The sequence below is a fragment of the Struthio camelus genome, chromosome Z (genome assembly GCF_040807025.1).
Source record: "Struthio camelus isolate bStrCam1 chromosome Z, bStrCam1.hap1, whole genome shotgun sequence".
In the NCBI taxonomy this organism is placed as follows: domain Eukaryota; kingdom Metazoa; phylum Chordata; class Aves; order Struthioniformes; family Struthionidae; genus Struthio; species Struthio camelus.
The window spans coordinates 88,638,353-88,665,641 of record NC_090982.1 but is presented as its reverse complement, the minus strand read 5'-3'; the positions used below and the strand labels follow the sequence as shown (position 1 = coordinate 88,665,641).

The window sequence follows — 27,289 nt, the reverse complement described above, 5'->3', positions numbered from 1 at the left end:
GTAATAACCTAAATAATAATTACAAGTTCTCTGAACGTCCACACGTATATGTTGTTTATAGTCCAACACCATGATAGTGCCGGATGTCAAATGATTAAAGAAGACAATCTTAAAGCCCTGAAAAATTTCAAAGCATTTTTCTTTGAAAATCAAATAAGAAAGAGAATGAGAGAAAGGGCAGGGAAAAATATACAAACAAATATACAAATATACACATTTTTGTTCGGTCTTAAAGAAGGAGCAAGTTATCAACCTATCACTAATTCCATAACATTCTTCCGGGGGAAGAAGAATGGAGAGGTCTGCAATATTCCTTAAAGTTCAGTGTGAGTATATGGCATTACTGTGAATTCAGGCAATTTCAAAATTCAAGGAATTTTTACACCTTGAAACACAGGAGAGTTTTAAAATCTTTATTCCCCATTCAAGTATTTGGGAATACTAGCGTGCTTTTCTTCTAAGTGGGAGAACAGATCTTTGAAAAGCACCTACTATATTTCTGGTAAATTTTAATTTTACAGTTAAATTTTACTGTAGCAAATTCTGCCAGAGATCGCTAGAATCAGTCTATAAAAATACATTGCTGACCATATTTATGGCTTAAAACAACAATACTAGCAATATCTTACCATGAGCTATTGCCTTCTTTTCTTAAAGGATTCCCAGAGTGCTATAAAACCTACTCGCATGCAGGTATTCTGTTTCTACTGCACTTGTTTCTACAGTGCAGGATGGCAGCCAGGGAGAAAAGCAAGCACGAAATATGGCCAAAAAAAAAAAAAAAAAAGGAAAGGAAAATTGCTAATTCTCACGCAGGAAAAAGGGCAAGAGCGACGGGCTGGAACGCACCTCTGCACGGGCTGCCCGGCTCGGTGCCGTCTGGCAGCAGGGTCGTCCCTCCGCGGGGGCGCGCGTTTCGTTGTGCTCCCGCACCCTGCGGGCACGACAACACTGCCCTTCGGCCTCGTCCTCCCTTCATCCTCGCCACAGCGCAACGAGCCGGCGGACGGGGCTGCTCCGCACCCCTCGTGCTGCCTTGCCCGGGCAGGCTCCCCCGCGCGGCGTCGCGGGAAGCTTTCCCCCGCTCCCTGCTCTCCGGGCAGAGGAATATTTCCAGGCCACATACCACCTCTGTTACTTCCTCTGCAGCCAACTTCTGCCTCATCTATCTGCTTTTGGGAGCAAAAGAACTTTCCACATTATTTCAAATTATTTTTCTTCTTATTATTTAATAATAATGCTATTTTATTTCTTATTAAGAAGAAAAGGAGTGCTTGCAAACACTCAAAAGCTGTTGGCAAATAGGCAGGGAGCAGGAGAGGCAGGAGCTGGTCACTGGTGAGGAAAGGGATAATCCTCTGGGCAAAGAGGTAGGTACCCACGGGCTCTAAGCACTTCGTAGATGGCCAATAATGCAGTAACGAGAGTACCGGAACGAGACAGAGGACTGTAACGAGAGCGCATTCACATTTTGCACCGTTTCATGTCAAACTGTCATCACCCACGTTATTAAAGTAGTATCTCAGGTGAACAGGAAGGAGACTATCTGTAAAGCTATTTTATATGACCAGCAAACCCAGGATTTACATTTAATTTTACAGAAAAATACACCCTACTTGATCATTTTAAGTGAAATGGAACGCAACAAAAAGTTTCTACAGAAAACGTTTTATATCCCTGTTAGTTCTATCACACTTCTGAACGGGCACAGGCCGCTTGTCTCCTCCAAGAGATTCACAAAGAGCATATCACATACTACTCTGTAAGCATGCAGCATTTCTCTCCTTACTGCATTTAAATGCCCATTTAGACAGAGAGCTGAGTCAGTATTTTTCCTCAAAAAGAGGAATCCATCGGTCTACATAACAAAAGAGGGTTTGGAAAAAAAAGCTTTATGGCGATAGACATTTCTGAACTTAATTTTCTAAGAAAGATTCCTCCTTAGTCTGACATTCAGTTGTCAACTCTTTAGCCTCGATCTTTATCTTTCAGTTAGCTTCGCATTGTGTCAGCCGCCTATACATTCAAATATTTTAATCCTTTGCATTACTTTCTAAGCCTCTATATGGCAGAATTTAATAGAGAATGATATGCCAATATATATTTAGACTATACTACAAATTCTTTTTTGCAAGTCTAGCTGATGCATCCATATCCCGAGTTGGCACCTTAATGGAATCTCTGCTCTGAGTGCTGCTCTATTATTGCTTTTAAAAGAAACTTTAGTCAGCCAAAAGACAACTTACTTCACTTAACTTTTTGAGGAATTCTCTGGTGGAACCAAATTAACGATGCTACTACTGCTGATACAAGACAATGCTTTAACTTGACATACCCTTCCCTCCCATCTTTTGGAAATGAACACTGTGCATGTTAAGATGAAGGGCAACGTGGCCCAGCCTTCTCTTCAGATCTTGTTGCCTTCAGTGACCGCTTCCACCCGTGGCTCCACTTCACCTGTGACACGATTCACAGCTCAAAGGTGGGGGGGACACGCTTCGACGCTTGCAAGCTAGGTGGAATAGTCTGTTGGCCAGGAATCATACTGCAGAAGGGGAATTTAGCATAAGCAAGTCATATTAATGACTGACTATGGAAACGATCTTTCTTCTTCTACCAAGTATTTTGTAAGCATACTTGGAAATAGGAAACTGGAAACAGGAGTGGTCGGGCTGGGCTCATACCTTCTGTGTTTCCATACAGCTGTGGGTTAGCAACAGCCCAACTAGCTAGCAAAGATACCAGGGGTTCAGCTTGTCACAGCCATGTTAACTTAGCACTTGATGAAAATAACTTACAACACACAGCTGAAGCTCTCTTGCTTTGACACTCTAACGACAGAACTAGTTGATGAGAGAAGTGTGAAAATTGTTGCTGCTTCTACTGCAGAATGTGAGAAAAGCAACTGTGACTGCAGAAAGCCAAAGAAAAGCCAAACAGTCATTTTCAAAACAAAAACGTTTCATGAAGCTTTGTCAAAGATATTTATGCATTAATTAAGCAGAAAGGAAGATTTCTTTCGACATCCACAAAGATGCCCACGCCACCTTTAACACGGCAACAGGAACACAAACAAAAACCAAAGCCCCAACCAAAGCCAAACCCCACTGAGCAGAACTTTGTCTGGGCGCCCTTTAAAGAGGCTTTGCAAAAACGACTGCACCGCTCCACAAAGCTTCTGCACAGTGCTAACTGCACTTCTACGATTAAATCTGTCAAAACGGGCACTACAGCTGCAGTAAGGGAGGAGAGTAGCAAAATGAAGCTTCCTTATAGGTTTGAGCCCTGCCTTGACAGTCCTGGGATGCCTGTCAGGGAAAACTCGGGGATGGCAAGTTTCCACCGCAGATGCATGAGAAGTTCAACATTAAGGACTCGGTCAAACCCTCAGAAACCAAAGCCAGAGAAAACCCGACTCGGTTCTCAAACGGCAACAGGGAACCAGGGGCAAATAATGAAACCGAGACCTCAGTAATGGCATGCTGCATCTGTGTTCAGCTGCAACAGAGACGACACTTGCCTTGATAGAGGCAAGTGAATCTTTGGGTTCATTTCTTCAAAGTTTTATGCAATTTTTTAATTTTAACTTTTTTTTTTTTTTTTTTTTACATGCAGAATGTCACAGAGTTATCAGAGAGTTTATTTTCTGGGGTCAGGACTTTTAAAGACTGTGAACTACCTACAAGGGAAGGTTTATAGAGGTAATATTCTTTTAGCCTTCTAAGATTACAGATGTCACGAGCTCATCATCAAGTTTCATTAAATTCAGCAGATTTTAGCACTTTGTTGTAATTAAAGATTTCTGTTTGGATTCATTAAGAGGAGAAACAGTGCAAAAACAGAAAGTTACATGTTCATTAAAAACAATTGGTCGTTTCGTATCATGACACTTATTAAATCTTAGTTTAGAACTTCAGTATCCTGCAATTAGTCAGAGGGGGTCTGCATTGCCTTTTAGCTATTCTTCAGCCACATTTCACAATGTGTTCTTTTTTTCTTCTCTCATACGGAATCAGGCTTTTTAGGCTTTCTTTGAGTATTACCATAATAACACCTCAAACTGTTAGACTGTAATTCCCTGAATTTTAGTCTCCAAATCCCTGGAAATAATTAAGGTATGAAAAGTTGATGTACAAGCTCGCTTTGTCTAATCCTTGGAGTTTTAACTCTTCCCGCAAAACTGCTGCCTAGTAAAAAGCAATGCAAAATATCTGCTACATTAAATTGAATGTAGCTTCCTGTGTGAGAATATAGAGAAAGCTTTAAATCAACAGTATATACTAAATACCTGACGTGACCAAGGAGATTCCGTCAAGGACCACTCAGATGTACGTAACTGCTGAATCTGGAAAATGCTCAAGTCAAACAGAATTATGCTGCCTTCAATATTATCCTTCAAAATCTTTTCAAACATCAAAAATATTTCATACTCATTGGAGTATACTTCCATGTTTTATTTTGTTTTCATAAGAAATGAGTTTGCATAGAACATGCCAAAAGGTAATAAAATCCCTTATAAAAAGTAACACTTATGGGAAAAGCAAATATACACCCTAACGATATGCTATAAAATATGGTGCATTGTGATGGATTTACCTCATCACCACCAGATAGGATTGAGTCACATTCATAGCAATTAAGAGCATGACTGCCACATTTGTACAACAGTAAAAAAGATGAAAAAATTAGAGGAAAGATAATCTGGTGCTTTAACCCAGCACACTGTTGCTCACGGCCCTAGGTTTTACTGTTCTACTAAAATTAGAACATCACCTCAAAAGTGTCAGCAGATGCACTAAACAAATGTTTGTCTTTATATAGCCATCAATATGCTATTTCCATAATGTTATATGAGCAAGAAGAGCTTGCACACCTAGCAGAAGTATTTAGACAGCTGAATGATTTAATCACAACATCTGTCCATATAATACAGTACAGCAGAAAGAGTATTAGGATATTAAAGAATTAGTAATAGGATTATGTCAAAGTATTTCCACTTGGAAACCCTCCAGAGACTCAACGATTCGCTAAAATCTTATGAAAATTTCCACTGGCCTGAATGATCAGATCAGTGGGGTGCTGTATCATTTTTACAATGGCTATAACTATGTAAAATAGGAAATACTGCCAGTAATTTAACAAAATTTTAAGACAACGTATCACTATAAAAGTACAACTGAAATAGGGAGATTTTTTGCATTAATTCGCACTTGCCCTTGCACTTATAATTTAAGTTAAGCCTTTTAAAGTATCAGGAAGAAAGAAGATTACCTCTATCAGTACCTTATCTGTCAACAGGATAATAGTTCTTTTCTTGAAACTATTCAATATTTTAATAGCTTATTAAGTTAAAATGTAACACTCGACAGATGAATATTATAATTTATTGGTTGTACCAGTTTAATAGTATAACTGGGATATTTATAATAGTCTAAAGATACTGTAAATGTTCCCATTTTATAAATCACATTTTATTATTTAAAAGTACCATTTTAAGAACTAAGTAGAACTACTCTAAGACAGAAATGACTGATAATGCTCAACTCCATCTGAAGGTCAGTGGGAGTCAGCTACTGAACTACCGCTTGTGTCTTTCAGTGTCCTCCAACCTGCCAAGCTACCAGAAAGGTGAACACAAACAGGAAAGCTACTGTGCTTCTCTTTCCCTTTGGTTTTACGCAACTAACGCGTATCATCTTCATATGATCAACTCCATAGATGGACAATTTTAAATGCTTTCTAAACAAGTTACACACAACAGACTGTGAGACAGCTTTAAAGCCACCAGCGGGGCTCTCTTGATTTTAGGAGATTTAATTTCAGTTGAATCCTATGCATCCACTGTGATGCGTTTCTAAAAAACAATGAGATAATACCCTTTGTGTCCTACTTCCTGCCACATGAATTAGCAACCTGAGAAGGACTGGCCTGTTGCGTATTAGCTCTGAGCTGAAGTCCAGCTTTTGTTCCCTGTGCCCCAATTCTGTTCATCTTTCAAAGATGCCAGTGGGAGAGTAGTAAAACCTTTGCAAACATAAAGCTACCAAGGAACTTGCCCAAGTCTTTAGAGCCCTGTTCAAAAATGCTGAGGAAAGGAAGATGAAAAAGGCACTTGACAACACTATTTCGAACCATCCGAGAGAACCAGGCAGATGGACAGGCAGAGAAAAGGATGTGGGCTGCGGGAGATCAAGGGGAGAGGACAACCACACAGCATGGCAACGAGGGCGTTACTCATTAGATAGGCCAGAAAGCGTGGAGCACAGCTTGCTCACCTGGTGGACGCCTGAAAAACGCTTACGAGGCAGAAGAAGCGTGGCTTTACTATGGGAGGGCGTTTGGTACTTTGTTTTTCTTGTTATCTCAGTTTTACTGATCTTTCCTACGAGATGGCTGTATGACGGACTTGTGTGAATAGCACAGGAAGCCCGGAGACCATGGAAGGCCTTGAAAATACATATTCCGGAGACGACAGCCTCCTCTTTGTGCCCTACAGCCATGCTTACATTTATATAAAAGTGCCCATCTAAGCTGTTGTCTTATAACTACGCCCTATTGTCAGCTATTACGTGGATTACAGCAGTTGGCTGTCGACATAGAGGGAATAACATTTATTTTCAAAATTCCCCACTGGAGGAGGTTTTGGAGAGAAAAACAGTCAGCCTCAATCTTCCTTCTGAAAGAAAAGTGGGCCTGCTGTTGGCTAACCCTCGGTGCGAGAGCGCGCTTTGCTGCAGGACGCTGCTGCTGCCAGCAGATCATGCCACGGAAGTAGGTGAACTAGGGCTTCAAAGAGCTCAGCGCCCTCAGCACACCTGGAAATCTTATTCTGACACATACCTTAAACCCGCTGCTCATGGTTTAGTCTCACCATACCAACAAACAATCACAGCTTCAAAGAGTTTACAGAACGCAAGCCACCCGCACCTGTACCATACCGGAACCCACCCCAACCTCTCAAAAATCCCCTAAACCAAACCTTTATTTTATGCTGTCAGAGCCTGACTTAACTTTATTTCCTTTGCTTCTCAGTCTCTGCTATGGTAGCAACTAACTCATTCAAGCAGGTTCTGCATACTGGAATCTAGAAGCCAACTTGTTATATATATTATCATCATTGTTGCATCAGGAAAAAATAAGATGTTGATAAATCCTCCGAAAGGCAGCTATTCAGTCAGTCTTGTCAGCTTCTGTGGTTGTTCCAGCAGGGCAGCTGGGAAGTACGAAGGGGGAGTATGACACAGTTTTTCAAGAGACTGCACAATATTTTCCTACTTTTGGATTTTTTAAATACTAGAACTTCAAAGAGCTGTTAATGCTTTTCTTTTCTGATCCATATCTCTGTCAGATGTGACAGAGATTTAAAAACCTATAAAGGCTTACATGTGTGCTAAAAACACTCTGCACGTTTGATGTTTTAAGGGGCAAGTATTGCGCAAAACATTGTTTCACTCCACGGGTGTTTCCAACAGGAAATATTTTTCATTTTTGTCTTCACAGTATTCCTGAAGGAAAAGTTTACCTGCAGATGGCTGGAAAGCATTCCTGAAGACCTTTTTTCTTAACCAAAGATCCTTCAAGGCAATACATGATGATGTCCATAACCTTGGAAAAAAAGGTTAAAAATCATTTGACATAGCGCATTGTATATTTCATAATAACAGTTCTGAACTGGTAAAAATAGAGAATTTCTGTGTCTGAATGCATCCTTTGATATCTAAATTTTAAATATGATTGGGATAAAACAAAAACCTGTCTTGCATTTAATGGAGTTTACAATAGCAGTGGTACTGGTGACTCAAGTGAACATTCACAGTATCAGTAAATAACTATAAAACAATAAACTACTGGTAAACATTAGCTATTGGAGCCCCATAAATAGCTCTGTTGTGAAGAAGGATTCTGAGCATCAGCACCAATGATAAGAATCAACTATATTATCTGTGACATTCTTGAACAATATTCATCAGCACCAATGAATACAAAACCCAAAAAGGTCTGTGCGATTCCTCAACGCATTCAAGTATTACTGCTACAGGTACACCCACACATCCAGCAAATCCTCTTGCTCATTTTTTTTCCCCCCGAACAGTGATGACTTATCTAAAATTGATCTAGTCTCTTCCTCTTTTCCACTTTCTTTTTACATGCCCTACAGGAATAAGATTACTATTCTGTTCTTCTCGCACACACACTTCCATATTTAGTAGCTCCTTTTACTTGAGCCCCATGCCTGGAATGCTGTCTTTAACCCATGTTGAAAAGTACCCACCTTTTCCTCTTTATTACTTTCTGAAAAGATACTCTCTTACAAGCTCCTCTGAAAAAAAGGAATTTCTCTAACAGGAAATAAAGGCAAAAAATAGAATAGGAGGCGAGTCAAGCTTTATTCCTTTGTATCACTCTTTTGTTTCACCCTGCTAAGTTCTTCTACAAATGTTTTCTTCTCAGTTTTTAAGATTCCTGAGACAAACAAAGTGGCATTCCCTGTGGAAAGAAATCCTACAACTGCATTCCATGCCAATCCATTATTCACTGTTGCATCAAACCCACAAACTGATATGGCAAAACACTCTTACCTCCACAAGAAGGTCCACTACATCGGTAGGCATCTTCTCAATAAGTATCTCGATGACTCTCAAGATCTCTCCTTTGGCCCGGGCAAGGGTAGTGGTGTGAATATTCTGCTGGGACTGCGTGTTGGCGGCCAGGGCCGTGTGCCTGTGCACCTACCAAAGATCAGGATGGTGCGTGAAAACTCAGACTCTCTAAACACCCTTCAGCCATGCTCACCGAGGTGTTGTTTGCCAATTCCTAAAACGCTTACAGTGTCTAGTGAGAATGCTCCTACAGGTTATTGCAGTCTCACCACATACTTCCTTTTTTTCAGTTTCTTAGCAATTTTATACACATGAAACCAAGACACATGGGCAGTGATTATTTCTATTTGCTCATCACCCACAACTCTGCACTTTTGACTCAGCTAGCAAGTGAAATAACTACTCCAACATCTAAGGCTGTAATCAGATCAGGTCTGAGAGAATGCTGGTAAAGAAAGGCAGCCCAAAGTATTTAAATTTAAATAGTAATTATTTAAAATTACATTTTGAAAACTATACCCTTTACAGCGAATAAAATATCTTATGGCCAATCCAGAAGTATTAATTTGGATCATACAGTATCGCAAAACAAGTATTTTTTTTTTTTAAGACCTAAGTTGAACACAGGCTAATATGTTACATTAGGAGAATCTGAACTATGCAGAAGGCTTTGTTTTACTTTGAGACCTACGGGTTGTTTCCCCTCAACCCCATTACTAGTAATCACTAGAGTAATTAATGCTTATCCTTCATACAGTGTTTAAACAAGGTTTTAACTTCTTCGAATAATTCTTAATCTCATTAAACTAAAGGTCAAGATAAGCAAATGCCTTGGTCTTGATTTCTTTACATAATTTTCACATATTTGTGCACATTTCTATAGGTAGTAGACTGCTGCAATACAACAGATGTTTTTTGGCCTAACGCTGAACATCATCTGTCCTTTAGCCAGTTAGATCTTCTTTATTGCCTTTAGCTATGCAAAAGCTCCAGCCTTTGTCTGGGTTCACTCCAGCGATCCTCAAAAGGAGTGTGCCTAACCTCCACCTAACCCATACCGGAGCCCTGCTCCCCTCCACACCGATCATTACATCTGCTGCTAGGCCACCACTATGTTTTACTTAACACTTAAATACTTCATCAGGTAGTATTCACGTTGCCTAAAAAAGGGATAAAGGAAAATCTAGTAAGCAGCATTTCACACGCTCCTATCCATAACACTTTGAAGTTTATATAACCAGCATACCAGGACACAACAAATTAAGCCCGTTACAACTCATCAGATGCGGTTAAGTATCAGTGCTGTCACGGAGTAGGGGTGATTCGAAATACCAGCGTTTGGGGATGTAAAGATTACACTTGTTTTCTTTCTTTTCAGGGTGGAACGGAAGGGCATCTGATTATTTATTGCTTTTTGGTAATTCTGGACTGTCAAAGCACACAGGAAAACCATTCCTTTGCTGGCAGCTCGGGCCAAGCTCTCCTCACCTCCTTGGCGATGGTGGTGATGAAGGCGGGTGGCCTGGCCGTGGCGATGAGCGAGAGAGCGTGGCGTGCCGAGCGCGCCGAGTCGGCCGCGGGACTCAGCGGCAGCCCCATTGTGATGCTAAACAGGTGCCAGACAAAGGGGGGAAAGAAAAGAAGCATTAGAAATATAGAGTGCAAAGATTAGACACAGCTTATAATGTCAGTTCAAGGTCAACGGGAGCACTCAAACAGTTAGAATATAATGGACTTCCAACAATGAGCAGTGATTAGGAGTCAGGGTGTTCTATCATCAAATACAAAATCGAATAATTAACCATGAAGATTGAAAACAGTATGTGCATCTGTCCAAAGTGTTAAAAAGGCCTTGTTAACAAATTATCTATATGTATTGAATACATATCACAAAACTGAGGACAAGGCAAATAAAGAATGTCTTCCAAAGTATTTGCTTTGTTTTGTTCTTTTAGAAAATTTTAAAAGCAGGCAGAAAAATATACTGTTCACAGTAATTCTACTTCATTTAGCTAAGCACTGGTTGCAGGACAGTAAAACAAGAACAAGAACCTTCCTGAAGAACTAAAACCATTAAACCAGTTAGATTTTCTTTATTGCATGACTTATAGAAGGATGATAAAATGAAGACAGACAGACAACCTCGTACCTTATGCTTTCTACTTACTGAAATTATTCAAACGCTCTTTATAATTTATAACACTGGGTTTTTTACTGCAATCCTCCAATTAACAGTAAGGGATTAACCTCTATCTAACTTTTCCATACACAGTGTTTTTATTTGTTGTGACAAGGTAAATACGAGAAACAATAAAGTAATAATAAGTAACAGGTAACTTCGTTAACTAAAAATAAAATCCAGTATTTGGTAATTGATAGAATACGTTACCTGACAAGATATATTTGCTATACTTTTGTCTGAAAGCTTCCTTCCTTAAAATGTACTATCTTAATCATCACCGTTAGATATGTCATAGCAGACTGCAGCTCTGTTAGGCTATTTGTACGTTATCCACCAATTCCACAAATCCTTCCGGCCTTCACATCCACAGGCCATCCAAAACATTCACACTGGACGTGCCCAAAACGCAGTTACCTCTCTAGACCGACAACTCCTTGCATTTACTAACCCAAGGTAATACAGAGAGATGTGTTATCTGTGTCTAATAATAAGAGTAACCAATTCACATTCAGCAACACGCAAAGGCATTCATGTACTGAGAGTTAAAGATTACGGGCAGGGAGGCTGCGGCAGAGCAATGCTTAACTATTGCCTCAGACACACTGCAGGCATCCACGCCTTCGTGGGAGAGGACATTTCACTGACAGAAGAAAGCAGCAGCACAGGAGAAAGCAATGGTGGGAGGAGAGCTATGGGGGACAGGAGGAAGAACACGCGCTGACATGGAGATCAGGGCTTCTGCAGAAGAGGGGAGAGCATCTAGGAACTAGATTAGTTCATTGAGATTAACCTTACACGTTTAAGCTAGCCTACAAAGAAAACCTTCTCTGACATGACTACTGTAGCACAGAAAAGAGAGGCCACAAACCACTGTTTGTTGGCTCCAGCATCTTAAAATTTAACGTAATGCAGCCTGATGAATCTTGCTGATGTGGCCACACTTTCATGAAGAAGTAGCCCTAGTAATCTCTCTTTTTTTTTTTTTTAACGTAAACACAGCACAAACGGAAGGTGGTTTCTTACGCTCACCGCCTAGCTCCTGGCATCAGCCAGCCCCCTGAGGACACTGCAGTTCCCCACAGGTCCTGCTGCGCCACGAAATGCGGCCTTTGGGAACGCGCCGAGAGCTCTCCTCCCCATGGCCTCTTTGCACAGGACACCCACCCAGATGGGTTACTACTTACTTGTTCCCTTATTTTGGAAGGGACTGAGGATTTAGGTGTTCAAGGATCACCCTGTCTGACCGCTTCCGAGCAGACTGCCCTTCAGCTGAGCAAAGCCAAGCCTTCTTGCTCTGCATTTAGTTAAAAGCCCCTCAACAAGAAAACTAGCACAGTATTCGGGCAGGAACATCAAAACGAGTTGCCCCTGGTCTACGGGACCATGTGAATACAGGTCCCCGACACCCAATAACGTCCAATCTAAACAGAAAAGTACAAGCACTGAATCTGGGGATGAAATTGCAGAATATGCGTCAGTGACGCAGATAAACCAGAGAGCGTCAGGCACCCTTTCTCTTCACTGCTTCACTTGGAGATTAAGTAATGAAAGAAAAGATATTCAGTTGTAAAGAACACATACGGGTTTACTGTTTTTCTGTGAAAACAAAGTATTTTTCTGCATGCTCCTATGCTCAGCAATCAGCAGTCGCTGTTCTTGAAGATCAGAGATGAAGCTGAAATTCTCATATGTTGCAAACTTGCAAGATTGCTTTTCCAGAACATATATATATGAACAGCACTGGTCTGTGAGTTAAACAAAAAGGCATCAAGGTTTAAAGGAATTTCTGCATCTCCGCTGTTTATACTGCAAGCATATGTGAATAAAATTGAAGCTTTTTATTAAAGTAACTGTGGCCTTTAAGTGCATGTTAACAATGCAAGATAGTTTTTATTACATGAAAAAGATAAAATCTACAACCTTCTCCACTACCAATGCGATTTCAGATGGTTTAACACCTTAACAGATGCACATGAGATAAAAACACATTCAATAAAATCTGTACCAGTCCAATGAAGTAATCTTATCGAGGATCAGCAATTTCAGAAAAATACTATGTATTTCCAAACACAGGGGAAGGCCCAGTTACGTAAGTTATGGCTCATTATAAAACACAACACAATTATTATGAAGCAACACAAAGTTATTGGTGGATGTGTCCAAACAGGAACCATAACCAGGTGTCCAACCCTGCAGCCTTTGCTCACCTGAGCAGCCGCGCTGCTCTCAGTCGCACTTTGCAGTTAAGTAAGGACTGCCGTTTCCAGGTCTAGGACCGCACTCGTTTCACACATTTAATGCTATTAAAATTGATGAATGGAAATGCACTGTTCCACATCCCCCATCCCCAGTTCAGAGGCTCTTGGCTGGAGGTTGAGCTGGGGGCCAAAGAGACCTGCCTCCTCGCGCCCGCGCCGCGGGGCTGCCTGGCTCAGCCCGGAGTTACCCGAGAGCGCCTCAAGGCCCCCCAAACCAGCAGGCTGCAAGCAACCTCCACGGCAGAGGATAAAAGCACCATCATAAAAGCATAATCATTCTACGCTTTTATCCCTTAAACATCTCTACATGCTTCTAAAGTGGTACAGACCACTTCATCAGGGTCAATACAGTTCATTCTACTCTGAAAACAAAGCACCAGGTTCATTCTGCTCTGAAAAATGAGGGAAAGGAGAAAACTAAACAATCCAAAAAATGTTAAAAAAAAAAAGAAAAAAGAAAAAAAAAATCACAAAACATTGTTCTTGCATTTCAAAAGTGCCAAACCCCACAAACAACGTAACACCATCTTTGCACCACGTTTGTTGCATCTCCAGAGATATTTAAGTCAGTCTGCCTATTCACCTTGTTAATGCTTGAGATCTTCTGATCTTTCAGCACTTTAACAAGAGAACACATCAGAAAACGTGGGTAAGAGAAAATAAGTGACATGCCATTTCCTCAAACGCACAGAAATTGTCCTTTCAGGCACTGTTTGAAGGGGTTTCTTTTCCCCAGTGCTATTCTATTGATTTGGGGGAGGGAAAGAGTAATGCAAGTTTAAAAACCCAAATATCTTCTTACAAAGTCTATTGTTTTGTAGAGGACTTAGGTGCCATTTGCCAAGTGAACAGTTACATTATTAACTTCTGTAATTTTTCTGTTTTTTTTTTAAAAAGGGAAAAGTAGGGGGGGGGAGAGAGTGGGAGGGAGGGAGAGGTGTCTACAGAGGAACATATGTCCTCTTGATTTCTTTTTTTAAAATATCTTTTAAAATTAATTCCATATTCAACCTCTGCTTCCGGGTTCGGAAAGCCTGCAAATGAAACACTTTGCGACAAAGAACTTCACTGCGGTTACAACGCTTGCTGACAAATGAACTCTTTTTCCGGAGCAACTTCAGCACAAGGTAGGGGTTTTACAGACTGACTTCACAAAAATACAAGCAGAGTTTACTGTCGTGTTCTTTCCCTTTCCTCAGCACCATTATCTACGTTAAAAACACAGATTTTGAAAACCAGTAGAGTCTCTGCAACAGTATTATAAAGATGTCTCCATAACCTTTTGCTTGTGAAAGCATATTTGAACATAGCTTTACAAATGTAAGAATTATACAAGTAAAAACTATGAAACACAGGACGAAGAACTAGGCACCATAAAGTCTGACTTTCTGACCAAACTTATCTTTTGAAAGCAACGAGCCCGCCGAGTCTGGGCACTTTTGTCTGTAAGAAGGCTGCACGTGTCCGCCAGCACCGCTTTTGCTTACCTAATGCTTGGTAAAGCGTGCGTTTTCCTGAAAAGCAACAGGCTTTTTGTTAATTCATTAGCATCACTCAGCAGTGGGAGCATGCAGCCGGAGATTAACCCCCTCCGGCGCTGGGCCAGCTGGCCAGCACGTCCTCTTCGGGGAGAAGCTGTGCGGGAAGGGACGGCCACATTGCCCCGAAACCTCAGAACAAAACACCAGCAGATGCAAAACTAACGTACGGAGAGAAAGGCTGCCTTTTCCACCCAGACTCATGTTCTTGTGCCGATGCGTTTTAGGATTTCCGTAGGCTTTAACGCTGGAAGGCAACGTGCTTCGTCCCCCTCGCCTCCCGACTTCCCGCGGCGCTGCAAAGCGGCAGCCGAGGAGCCGTTTGTGCACGCACAGCGCAGACCGGCTCGCCCAAGAGCGCACGTGGCTCGTCCTGGAAAGCGTGCTTTTAACACCGGGGACAGCGCGCTAGCTGCATGCTGCAGTAGGAAACTTGGATTTAACTGTTGCTGGGATTCGTGCTCTTCCTTTGTAGCTTTTAGCTCATTTCTAGAAGGTTGGTTCTCACTGGCTGCATCATTAGGGAAGTCTTGCCTAAAGCTGCCCTTCGCGCTTGGCAAACCCCAGTCTCCAGCACCGCCTCGGCCACCACGGGCTATGTGGGACGTGCCCGCGGCGCTGTGAGACACGACGCGGGACATCCAGGCCTTGCTGGCTGGAGGACATGCTAAGGCATCTAAACATGGTACTGAGCGACTATCTTTAACCATACAAATCCAAGACCTTTAATACCCATTAATGCTCCAGGCTCTCGGCTGCCCTCTCTGGAGCCCCGGTGGTCTCATCTCCCCAACATTACATACTCTTCACCGACTACAGTAGTAGCAGCAAGAGGGATCATCTTTATTTTATAGATGGGAGATTTAAGATAAAATAATTAAGCAACTTTGGCAAGGCAGCAGAGGAAGGCTGCATCCGAGTCGAATCACAGCGCGACAGTGGAAATTGTGTGTCAGGTGGAGACGATGCCTCTTGTACAGAAGCAGGTCGTTAAAATCACGTGTTTAAGGGAGACAAAGAGCAAAAGTTTTATTTTAGTAGCTCTCTACGACAAAAAATACAACCTTATCGTAAGGAGCACACTTCTGGAACTGCGTTACACAGAATTCCTGCTAGCTGAGTGGTTCTCAAACCTTTTTGTTCCTGAGGACTCCACGCAGTCTCCAGCTGAACTGCGGATCTCGCACAGATAATTTCAGCTAACTAGCAATAGACTGACTCAGTTCTATTTTGGACACTCCTTAGACCAAGCCCATGGAGCGGTGAGGTGTCTAGGCCTCAGGAAAATCAGCTAATGAGACACGCTGATCGGGGCAGAAAAGAGTACATGAGGAAAAGCAGAATATCTGGAGGCAGAAAGTCATTATTCTGCACAAATCTGACATGACCTTGATACATGGCCTTGGCAGAACCACCAATCTTTACGGTCGCCTCCGAAGGCAGGATAATGACAGTTACCTTTGCAAAACAGTGAATAATAGTTACTACGTATCACAGTTTTGCTCTTTGAACTAGAGACCACAGAAAATACTGGTATTGACGGACACCTAAGACAACGATGTCCTACTTCAGACACTTACTTTTGTTCAACATTACCCAAGAGCTGCCCTTTCTTTTCCTGAAGACCACAAGGAGGAGTGCAGCTCCTATTCTCATCTGCATAAATGGGCCAAAACCCAGCTTAATGAGAACACAGTTCCTCCCACCGATACGAAACCCGTTCTCTGCCTCAGGAAGGGATTTCTGTTATCTTTTTACATGACAATGTCAACACCAGAAATGTAATATATTTAATACTTTTTAAATTAAGGAATGGCGTTGTTTTTACTTTGCTTTCATTAGTACGGAATTGGAGGAGCCCACAGCCTTCTTGGTTTTGCTTTTAATACAATCAGTGCTGTTCTCTTGGCACTATTTGTCAGAGGAGCTCATTTCTGACAGAGCTGCAAGAGCATAAATCCTCAGGTCATCACAATAATTAAGCAGCACTGCTAGGACATAACAAAAGCTCTTTTGGTTATAGGATCTTAACCCGGGGGCTGTAACCTCCAGGAGTGGTACTAGCATGTGTCTGTGCAACTGTACGCGTTGCGTGTGGACTGACTGGAATAACAAATCAGTCAGAAGTGGGAAACCTGCATAAAAATAGTCCATTTAATTGAGTTTTACAGTTGTATTTTTTTTAATCTAATTTCTTAAAGAAAAATCTGATTCTTATTAGCAGGTACAGTTTGAAGCTCTTTGTTAGCTTTTTGTCACCTTTTTGTTTTTGTGTTTATATATCGTATTTAAGTAATTTTATTCATAATAGTTCATCTGAAAAAACGTTACTGTATCAGCATACCATTTTCAAGACTTACCCCCTTTTTCAGTCTTTCAGTACTTTACATTTAGATAGAAACTGATACTCTCAAAATGTACAAAATTATTTAAGATTCTTAAGTGAAAGACACACAGCCAAAAGGTTATTTTAAAATATATTTTGATAATTTCAGTTGCTGACAATAAGCATTATGTCTACTTGAATTTAACCAAGTAACACGCCCTTCAAGAATCGGTAGACTTCATTCTCATATCATATCAAAAAAACCCCAAATACTTCCCACAAGAGTATCACAGAAAAGTCCATTTCCTGATCTTGAAATTCCTTGCAGAATTTCAGAATTGAGAAATTCTTTCTCTGACTTTGCAAAAAACCCAGCTGTTGAGTTGAATGGCTTGAGCTGTACTACTCTCCCTGCACTCTCTTTCCCGAACAAGCAGCACAGTCCCTCTTACCAGCAGCTTCCACCACGTCAGTCATTCGGCCTTTCTGGAATGTTTCGAAACTGATATACTATTTGAATAATGTTTTCAAGGAAATATATTTTAATAGATAGTTTGCTTATATGCTTAGGACTTATGCTTTATATGCTGATCATAATTTCAGAGTAATTTTAATTTATTTGTCGAAAAATCAGGAGGACGTGTTTAAAAAGCTGATTCTTAAAGAAGAAAGCCTGTTACCCCAAGGAGCTATAGCTGATGACACAGTATCAAGCAGATCATGGGACAGGACCCAAAGAACACAGCATTTCCACCACCACCACGGAGGAGCATGGGCACCGGCACGCTTGAAATAGCCAGAAAGCCGGCACTGCTGCACCACACCGCAAAACCTGGAGGGCGAGCAGAGGAAGAGGCAAAGCAGAAGCGAGTGTCCTAAAGCGTACGAGCACTTGCTGGTCTGGAAGGGAGACAGAGCTCCGACCAAAGACAAGGAGGGAGAGCATTTCCCACCACGGGAAGAGGTAACAGGATTTTGGAGTGTGAAGTCACAGAAAAAAAGAAAATGAAGCTTTAACAGGAAAAAACATTTTAAGGACAAAAAAAGTTCTTTGGTGTCTCCCCATAGAAACAGGAAAGCTTCTTGAAAGCACAAGCATTTTGCATCTTCATTCTAGAAGATTAATAAAAGAACGTATACACACACGCAGAAGATAGATCTTGTTTCTAGCTACAAGGCTCTTCTGCATACCATTTTCTGTATTTGACAACCCAGCTTTCCTAATTACTTGGAGTAATTACTATCTGCTGTATTTTAGTATATGCCTAACCTAAATTTGGGACCAAAAGAAAAAGGAATACAGAAAAAGAGGAACGGAGAGAATTTAAGGTGATATCTCAGGAAAGAGGAAGATGGAAAAGGTTTTGAAGATGGTTAACAGAAAATCTAGGAATCAGAGCTCCAGATCTCTTGACTTTCATAAGCTAATGCCAGATGAAAACTTCAACTCTATAGGACTAAAAATGTGAAATTTCAACATAAAAGTCAATGATCTTGTTTAATATTTCTTTACTAAATGAAGTTAAACGAGGAAACCAAATATCCATCCAGGCACCTCTGCACTGAGGGTTTGAAACACAGCAGACATGGATACAAATCCTCTGCTATTTCCAGGTTTAAAACGTTTTTGCAGTTGTAGCACATGGTAACTCGCCAAGTCACCTTTAGGAGCAAGCACCCAAGGCAGGTTTCTCCTTTGGAAAAATCTCGATTTAACGACTGTTAAGGCTGTCTTCTAAAGCTGTTCCGCTGCTTTCGCAAGCTACGGAAGTGCCCACCGTACATCGCACCCTTTCATAGACAGACTCTATATGAACGTGGGAGTATTAGGAAAGTTCTCCATTAAACACATACACTCAAAAGTAAAGAGCGGTAACCTAATTATTTTAGTGCACAGATATGTATAAATATACAGATGGATGAGAATTCAATTTGTTAATTTTGATGTATTATATCATAATCTGTATCAAACTGCAGCTTGTAACTCAAAGCGCAAAAATTAAGGACAACAATGATCCCTACAGTTATCCAAGCCAAAAAAAAAAAAAAAAAACCCAAAGCCTAATTAATGCTAGAAAAATACTCTTAATCCTCCTGAGCGAGCCGTTGCGCGCAGCCTGGCTGGCTAGCAGAGCATAATCTTTGCGGGCTGGGTTGAACTGGGAGAGCGGAGGAGTTATAAATACCAGAGCTTTGGACTTCAGTTCAGATATTTATTTAATTCAGAGGGGAAAAAAGAAAAACACTGCTTTTGGTCAGTAAATGTGATTTTTTTTTTTTTTTAAAGGCAGAAGCTTGACAGAAAAGCTCTTTCATAAAACATTCTTAACATCCAGAGAGAAGCCAGGCAGCTGCGCGCCGTTATTGTGTACACGGTAAATCAGGCACAAAAAGGGGCAGCTCAGCAGGGCACCAGAAGGGTGAGATGCACACTTAACCCCCTGCACACGGTGCTGCTCTGCTTCTTTCCGTCTTAGTCCGTCTGCAGTCACTACTGTATCTGTCATGAATGTAACAGGCCATTTTCAATCTAAATCTTGTTATGGATTAATAAGCAAACACTTTCTCGCTTATTATGCAATTTATCATGATGAAAATTGCATTGGGCTCCTCAAGGCTACATGCTGATACATTCATTTATTCAGTGCTCTGTGTATAGAGAACCATACTAATCTTTATGACAGCTAAGGATGTAATAGCAAGATGAAAATTACTTTCCGAAGAACTGTATTCGCTCAGCTTGTATAAGTCTACATTTAAATACAGTAGAACTTATTTGACTCTTCGGGAAGGTAAAATATTTTGTCTTCTTTTGTCAAGTTAAAAAAAAAATGATTGAGGTTCAGATAGACAAGAGCATTCATCCAATCTGTACACATTTCTCCTTTAACCTCCCCAAGACAACAATCATTCATTCTTCAAAACTTTGCGGAAATTAAATACGCTATATAAAACTGGTAACGTCTACCTTCATATAATGTAAAAGAAAGTTATAAATCTTAACGCTTCTACAGACCGATGATAAGACACACATATAGGAATAAAGCAACTCTGCCAGTTCCTTATTGTATGTATCATTTAAAATGTGTGTGCTTATAAACAAACATTTCCAAATATATTTATAAAATAAAGTCTATTCATAACATAGCAGTTTTCCGAACTGTAAGTTCTGAAAGGAAAAACATAAATTCGAAGGTCAAATGATACCGGTTTCTAAAAGTACTCATGGTGTTAAACGTTATTTCTACAAATCAAATAATTTCTTGACAAAAAAACCAAAGAAACTAAAATATAAATATATAAACAGCTGACAATAATATTTATAACTAAAATATTTCTAATTAATCTACAGTTTCAGATAGTGTGGCAAAAAAGGAACAGCTTTAACTGTTATTAAGCAAATAACAGAATAAAATACAAAACTGAATAATTCTTTAAGAATAGAAATTCCCCCAGTTTTAAGCACCTAAACTTATATTACTATAATAGTACTGTAAACAAAAATATATATATAAACTAACCAAATCCCCTCCTTACTTTAACCACATATATAACCACCGTACATGCATATGAATACTCACTTGATTACTGACCTATGCAGTTTAAGGTACTACCTCTTAAGGTACTACCTGCCTCTTCAGTAACGTAAAATACTCTTCTCCTCCATGCTTCAGGATACATTTAGAAACTTTGACACACATTAACAATTCCACAGAGCAAAATACTACTGAAAAATGAATCTCTATTTTATGAAAAGAAATAATGCAAAATTAACACCTAAGTAATCAACTGACCTCTAGATTTTCAGCTGTAAGATTTTTTCCCAAGCAAAAACATTGCAAGGAAAACTTCAAAAATCAGTCTTCCGTTACGAACGAAATTATTTCCCTGCTAATGAGCTGTTTATCAATCTACACTTAATGTTCTAATTAGTGAAATTCCTTATGTAGAAAACACTACATAAAATAAAAGTTAAATATGAAATATGTTTAAGGTACAAATGAATACTCACTTGTATTCACTTGCTTGGAAGGCCAAACAGAAAGCACTATATTGTCAGCTGGTGCAAACTAGGATAGCTCTACTGAAACAACAGCATGACCACAATCCGCATGTGCTGAAGGTTTTGTATCTGTTCTGCCCAGAAACACAGCCCACAAGCTCATAGTCCAGATTCAGAACTCTGAATGCAAAACCGCCTACAATTTAAGACTGTAACTGACTTAACAACAAAAAGTTTCCAACATTTGAGGCCATCAATGTTTTCTACCCTTTATGATGAGAATTATTGCTTAATGGACGTAAATATTTTCAGTAGCAGTTATTTTCCAGGTGAATGCCTGCAGTGCTTTAATACTATAATATTAATTCACACTGACAAGCAAATAAGTACTACATTTGTATTTTCCAATTTATATTCGCTAAAGAAGAGCAACGCATCTCCAGAAGGATTCCAGATACCACACGGAGAATAAGGCAGTGCTCATCCCAGAGCAGGGGCTGGACGTTTTGCATGTCGCAGTCGGGGACTAACCTGTTCCTGTGCAAGGACTGTGCACCTAGGCCTGCAAACCCTGCAAATCTCGGCAGCACTGCTGTACAGTTGCAAATATTTGCCAAGGTTTTACATTAAAAGGAAAAAAAAAAGCCAATTATATAAAGCATAGCAGCATTGTTCTATTTCATACAAACAGGCCACTGTGTTTACTTCTTATATTTACTTTATTCCATTTAATACAAAGCACAGTCTCTCCTTCTGCAGGTTTATCTCATGCGGTTTGCTTTACGTGACAAAAACTAAATAAAGAAAAAAGGGGGAGATGGAACTTTTTAAAATAAAATCTATTCAGATAGAGATTTAGAATAAACTTGAGACAAGATGATCAATTTTACAACAAACAGTAACAAAAATAAGGGCTATCCTGCAAAACCCTTTACTGTGCAAATACTCCGGTTGCCATTAATCAGATTAATGGTGTGAGTAAAGACTGCTCATGTGAGAATCGGGTCCCAAATTGAAATTTATTGCATTTGGGCCTCAGATAATAAAGTCGGTGGATACTCAACAAAAACACTACTCAGCTCCTGCAAAACGGCAGACACTAACAGCTAAAATTTAAGAATCCGGCTATCTTAACGCAAAACGCGTTGCAAGAACATTTGATAGGAAAACAAAACGAAACAGAAAGAAAAGCCAGAGAAAGTTAGGGTGTCTGCCGAGAAGAGTGGCACAGAGGTGCCGGAGGACAGCGCGGCCCGGCGCCGGGAGGGAGCGGGCAGCACGGGGCGGACGCCCGCTCGCCGGGCGAGCGCGTTGCCACCAAGGCCAGCGCGCGAGACGCCTGACGACGCTCGCTGCGACGAGCTTACTCCAACGCACCCGTACCGGATGGAGTCGTCTGCGTTATTTCAAGGTAATCGGGACTTTTAATCCTAGTTAATCGCTGCCGCTGCGAAAGGGCAGAGGCCAAGAAGCGGCACAGCAAGCCGACGAGTCCTTCTTACGTTACTCTCGCTGTGCTAATAAGACGACCAAGAAACACAAGATAATAAACTGCAGATATGAGGCCATACATAAGATACAGTATTTACAGCTTAAATATATACTATTTTGCTAAAATATTTGAGTTGTAATTGCACTAAAGACAGACATTAAAATACATGAACCAGAAACCCTCAAGGTTTATCAAATTAAGCTAAACTGATTTTCCTTGCAAGTCAGTAGAGCCAGTCTCCTGTCTCCCTCTGCACGTCCTCAAGCGTGCCCTGTCCCTGATCTCAGGCCTCAAACAGCTCTTTCTGATACGTCTCCAATTCTTTTTTAATACTAATTTTATATCCTCTGCCCCAATAATATTTATCTTGATACCTATTTTCTCCTTTTTTCTTAGCAACACCTTCATACTTTTCATCTCATGCTCCCGTGAAGATAGCCTCATCCCTTTTCCTCACCCCAGTCCCATTTGATAATATTTGTGTACGTACTACATACATATTTACCTATGACATGAATGCTATGAGATACTAGTTGGACACTAATGAAGAGCAGAGGAATTTCCCATGAGTTTCTTTTCCAAAACTCCAGCACGCCGCAGGTTTTCCAGGCCTGCAGAGGCTGAGCCGTCCTTCCCTCGCCTTGCTCTCAAGTTCTCAACTAACCACGCGCTCTCGTGATCTTAGATCGGGTCTAACTCACAATTTCCCTTGCTTATGAAAACCCGCCCCAGGTTTACGTTGGTCCGTCACGGACGAGGGCCTCTTCCACTCGCGTAGCTCAAGCAGCCCGGCCAGGACCAGGCGGCACCCGAGGAACCCGTCCAACCGTGGGGCGGCCAGGCGCTCGGCTCGGCTCGGCTCGCGGCGCCGCCTGCCTCCCGGGCCCCCGCTCGCCGGGGCTACCGGCGCACCTACCCGCTCAGCAACTACACACAAACGGAACACGCTAGCAACGCGTTTCCTCGGCCGGTACAAACAAACGAAGATGGTTTTTCAAGTCATACTGGGAAAAATAACTCCACTATTCACGAGAGAGTAAACTGAGGTTTTCTTGAATGTGTCAGTTCCCATGGGTAAATTTTATTCTCTTGGCCCTATGACAGTGGGAAAACTGGCGGCCCAAAAAGTAGATGAAGCTAATACTTTTCTTTTGATTTTGCTTTAACAAACATTAAAATAGGGTAAGCATAACAATGGCATTTTTGGCAAATAAATTCAGAGAACTGACTCTTATTTCACTCTATTTAATTTTTCAGCATAGTCTATCATATTAAGGTGACTGAAATCACTTTTTCTTTTTTTTTTAAAACATATTTTAGGAAGAACGTATGGCTGTCTTGAGTTTTATAGACAAGTTGTTACAATGTTGTGTAGACGTGATTTGAAGTTGTAGAAATCTAGTGATTTTTAACTGGAACGTATGTACATTTAGAGTTCCTTGAGCAGTATTACATTTTTAGCGTGCACTTTATGCCAAAGCGACAGACTTAAGAAACTTCTACCCCTGCTTTAATCTCAGTTACAAACATCTGACACAAAGATGATTCTATCTGAAAGAAGGTAGAATACGTACCAGATAGGACACCATCGAAACGTCGGTTTAGGACACTTTAATAAACTGCTCTCTGACCCAAGAGACAAAAACCAGTCTACTGTTTATGATTTCTTAGTAATCTTTAAATCTACAAATTATCTTTATGCTACCTATGTGAACTGAATGCAATTGAGGAAAACCAAAATCCAGGTAGCCATGAATAATGATCTTGTACATACAAATTCAGCAATGCTATTAATAAAATAACCCTCCTTTCCAAAACGTGCTGTCCAGAATAACTCACGTTCCAACGCGATGGCTTGTAAAACCATGGAACAAAATTCCACGTGTTGAGACATACTGCTGGGAAAATACCTTCGAAAATACTAGTTTTACATTTCAGAATGGTTAAAAAGATAGCAAAAAAAAAAGAAAAAGATATTTTTCAGTTTTTAAAAACGTCTAGCTCATTTGTGTTCTCAGACTTACCAGCCGCTCGAGCTTCCCTTCGGAGGTCACCCGCTGGCGCTGCCCAAGACTACAAACCGAAGCAGACTTGAGATTATAAGCTGGATGGTTCTGCCTCAAACGCAGAACTCCACACGCACGGAATTATTCCTTTTCCCATCTTCTCGTCAAAAACCAGAGCTACCAGCAGCCGAACAAGCCGCCGCAGGACCGAGAGCAGCGGGTCGGAAAGGGCGGCCGCGCGGGATACCTACTTGGCGAGCTGCTTCTCGGCGTCGGCGCAGAGCTCCAGCAGCCCCATGAGCACGGCGGAGACGTCCATGTAGGGCTCCCAGACGGTGAAGCCGCGGCCGATGAGGTCGATGGCGGTGCGGCGGATGGTGCTGTGCGCGGGCAGCTTGGGGCTGGGCGGCTGCAGCAGCAGGAACGTCAGCGCCTTGCCTGCCGCACACAACGGGAGAGAGAGCGCCGGTGACTCGGGGGCCGGCGAACCCGTCGCGGCCCTGAGCTCGACGGCCGCCAGAAGGCTACGAAAAAGCGATGCTCGCAAACCGGCCAGTCAGGGCCGGAGGGCCGGAGAAAAGGCTCACGGGGAAGCACCCGGGTCGCTCGGGAACCAGTGGTAACTAGCGCACCAGAAGGTTTTTAACCGTCTTTAGAAGGCAACATAGAGCAACGTTTCCAATGTGCAACTGCCCTCGGGCAGCTAAAATTAACTCTAAAAATCATTATTAGATTCCTTCTAAGGACTTCTATACGGGGTGGAAAGTCTGACAGACAGGAACAAAACCAAGACCTTCTTAAAAAAAAAAAAATTAATTAAATTTGAAAGCATTGTTGGAAAGCACGCCTCACAAATGAGAGACAGCCCTCAAACAGCACGCTTCTGAGGGAAGCGGTACTGCTACTTCCACGCGCCTCAGACACAAGTCAGGCTTTGAGAACCGCAGATGATAACAATTTTCAGGTACACATAAGCGTAGGAGAGATCTAATCAGAAGTTTTGCCTCCCATTAGCGACGCCGCAACCCATCCAGTCTCTACGTAGGAGGACCGCACAGCGATCTATCTCCGCGGCAGGAAGGGTCAGGCGGTCGCTACAGCGCGGCTGAAGCGCACCAGATGACACCGTGGCCGGCATCAAAGGGGCACAGGCATGTGCCAACATTGCCGTTTCTGAGTCTTACACACAGTGTTTTCAGTATAAAATAAATAATCCTAAATATACTTGGGTGGGGGCAGGGGGGGAAGGACAGAAAAAAAGAAAACTCATGCTTGAATATTTCTGAATCAAAAGTGTGAGACGTACCACAATGACTCAAAATGAAAGGAAAAACAAACAAAACCTCCCCTTTCAATGGGCACCTCTGAGGAAAAAAAAAAAAAAGAAAGTTTCTAATAATGTTAACATGGAAAACAAACAGCTTTCAGAAAAAAGTGTCCAGAAAAAAAAAAAGTACGTAATATTTAAGGGAGTGTCTTACACAAAAGAGTTTGCGAAACTAAACTTGGCAAAATAGCTGTTAAAATAAACACCGTTTAAATTTTGCAGTTTTTAACCGGCACCTTGGCCGCAGCTACCGGACGCTCCTGCTAGGTGCGCTCAGCCGAGGGGGGAAGCGCAAGGCCAAGGCAGCGGGGCCCTCGCCCGAAGCCGCCGGTCCCGCTCCCGAGCCTCGGGGCGCTCTCACCCAGCCTTCCTGCGAACGCTCCAGTCTTGAACCAAAACCCTTTGTGACACCATGACGACGTCATCTCCGTAACTGGCGGAGATGGCGCTTAATTCAAACGAACTCTACTGTCTGGGGATACAGTTTCAGCGACCGATGCTGCCAAAACGGAGCTGGCTCCTAAGCGCAATGCTGTACTTCACTGTTTCTCTTAAGTTTAGCTCCATCCTGAATATTCCCGCCAGCATGTGATTTATGAGAGTGAAAGCTGCGGCTGCCGCCAGCTTCTCGGGCGACGTCGGAGCGCTGCGCTTGCCTTCTCTCCGCTCCCAATCCGACAGACGGCAGCTGCCCTCCACGGAGCAGAACAAGCAACGCGCAAGCAAAACCTTTCTTGACAAGCTGATGAACTGGGGCAGGGCGCTCGGGGACTTTGCTTGCCTGTCCTGTACGCGCCACAGTACTAGTTCAGAAAGTGAAACGACAGAGAGGAAGGCGTTAGCGATAATTAAACAACAATCCTCTCCCTGCCACTGAGCAGCACGGCCTCTGCTGCTAGGTGTGGGTCATCGGGGAACCAGACAGCCAACGGTGCGGCAAAGGTCCTTCCTCCTCGCAAAACCTGCTTCCCATTGAGATCGCCTCAGTGTGAAACGGATGGGGATCAGTAATGCTTTATTTATGAAACGCAATCAAATCCTTCAGAAAGCCCCGCACGGCTCCGTCTCTGCAGGTACATCGTCTGTAACCCCTTCTCGTCCAGAACACGGCACTTCCGCCGCTGCGCCGAGGTGGAAGCCCTACAGCCACCGCGCGGAGCCTCTTAACACACGCAGCTCGGCTTAGGAGACACTTAAACAACAGGAATATCCTACGTATGTGAACAGGAATCAGCTACTACTTCTGGCAAAACTATCTGCCAGGATCACAGACTGAAGAGTAGACAGAGGAAAGGAAGGTCACATTAAAAGGATAACAAATTAATTAATAGCTCAACTACAGTGATAACCCTTGAGAGTACATATTATATGCACTTTAAAACCAAGAGAATTTCTGATGATTTATGTTATCACAAGGCATGCCAGATGAATTAGGACTGTGTCACCACGTGAAGGTGCAGGTCATGGTGCACCGGTGGCAAGGGGTCATACTGTACTCTTTGCTCTGCCTCAGTTAATTGACTTTTATCAATAAAGAATTCAAATGTAACAAAACAT

The 27,289-nt window shown here is 41.8% G+C and overlaps 1 protein-coding gene across 5 annotated transcripts in view; it reads right to left on the bottom strand.

The window, feature by feature from the left end:
• Positions 1-27,289, bottom strand: part of LOC138060884 (WD repeat-containing protein 7-like) — a 177,881-nt gene that overhangs the window by 39,056 nt on the left and 111,536 nt on the right. For all 5 annotated transcript variants that reach the window (XM_068927403.1, XM_068927402.1, XM_068927405.1 and 2 more), the window contains 4 exons: positions 24,657-24,843; positions 10,089-10,206; positions 8,580-8,729; positions 7,523-7,605 (listed from right to left, as the gene is read on the bottom strand). In XM_068927403.1, the coding sequence (XP_068783504.1) occupies positions 7,523-7,605; positions 8,580-8,729; positions 10,089-10,206; positions 24,657-24,843 (538 nt within the window). The remainder of the gene's footprint in view (positions 1-7,522; positions 7,606-8,579; positions 8,730-10,088; positions 10,207-24,656; positions 24,844-27,289) is intronic.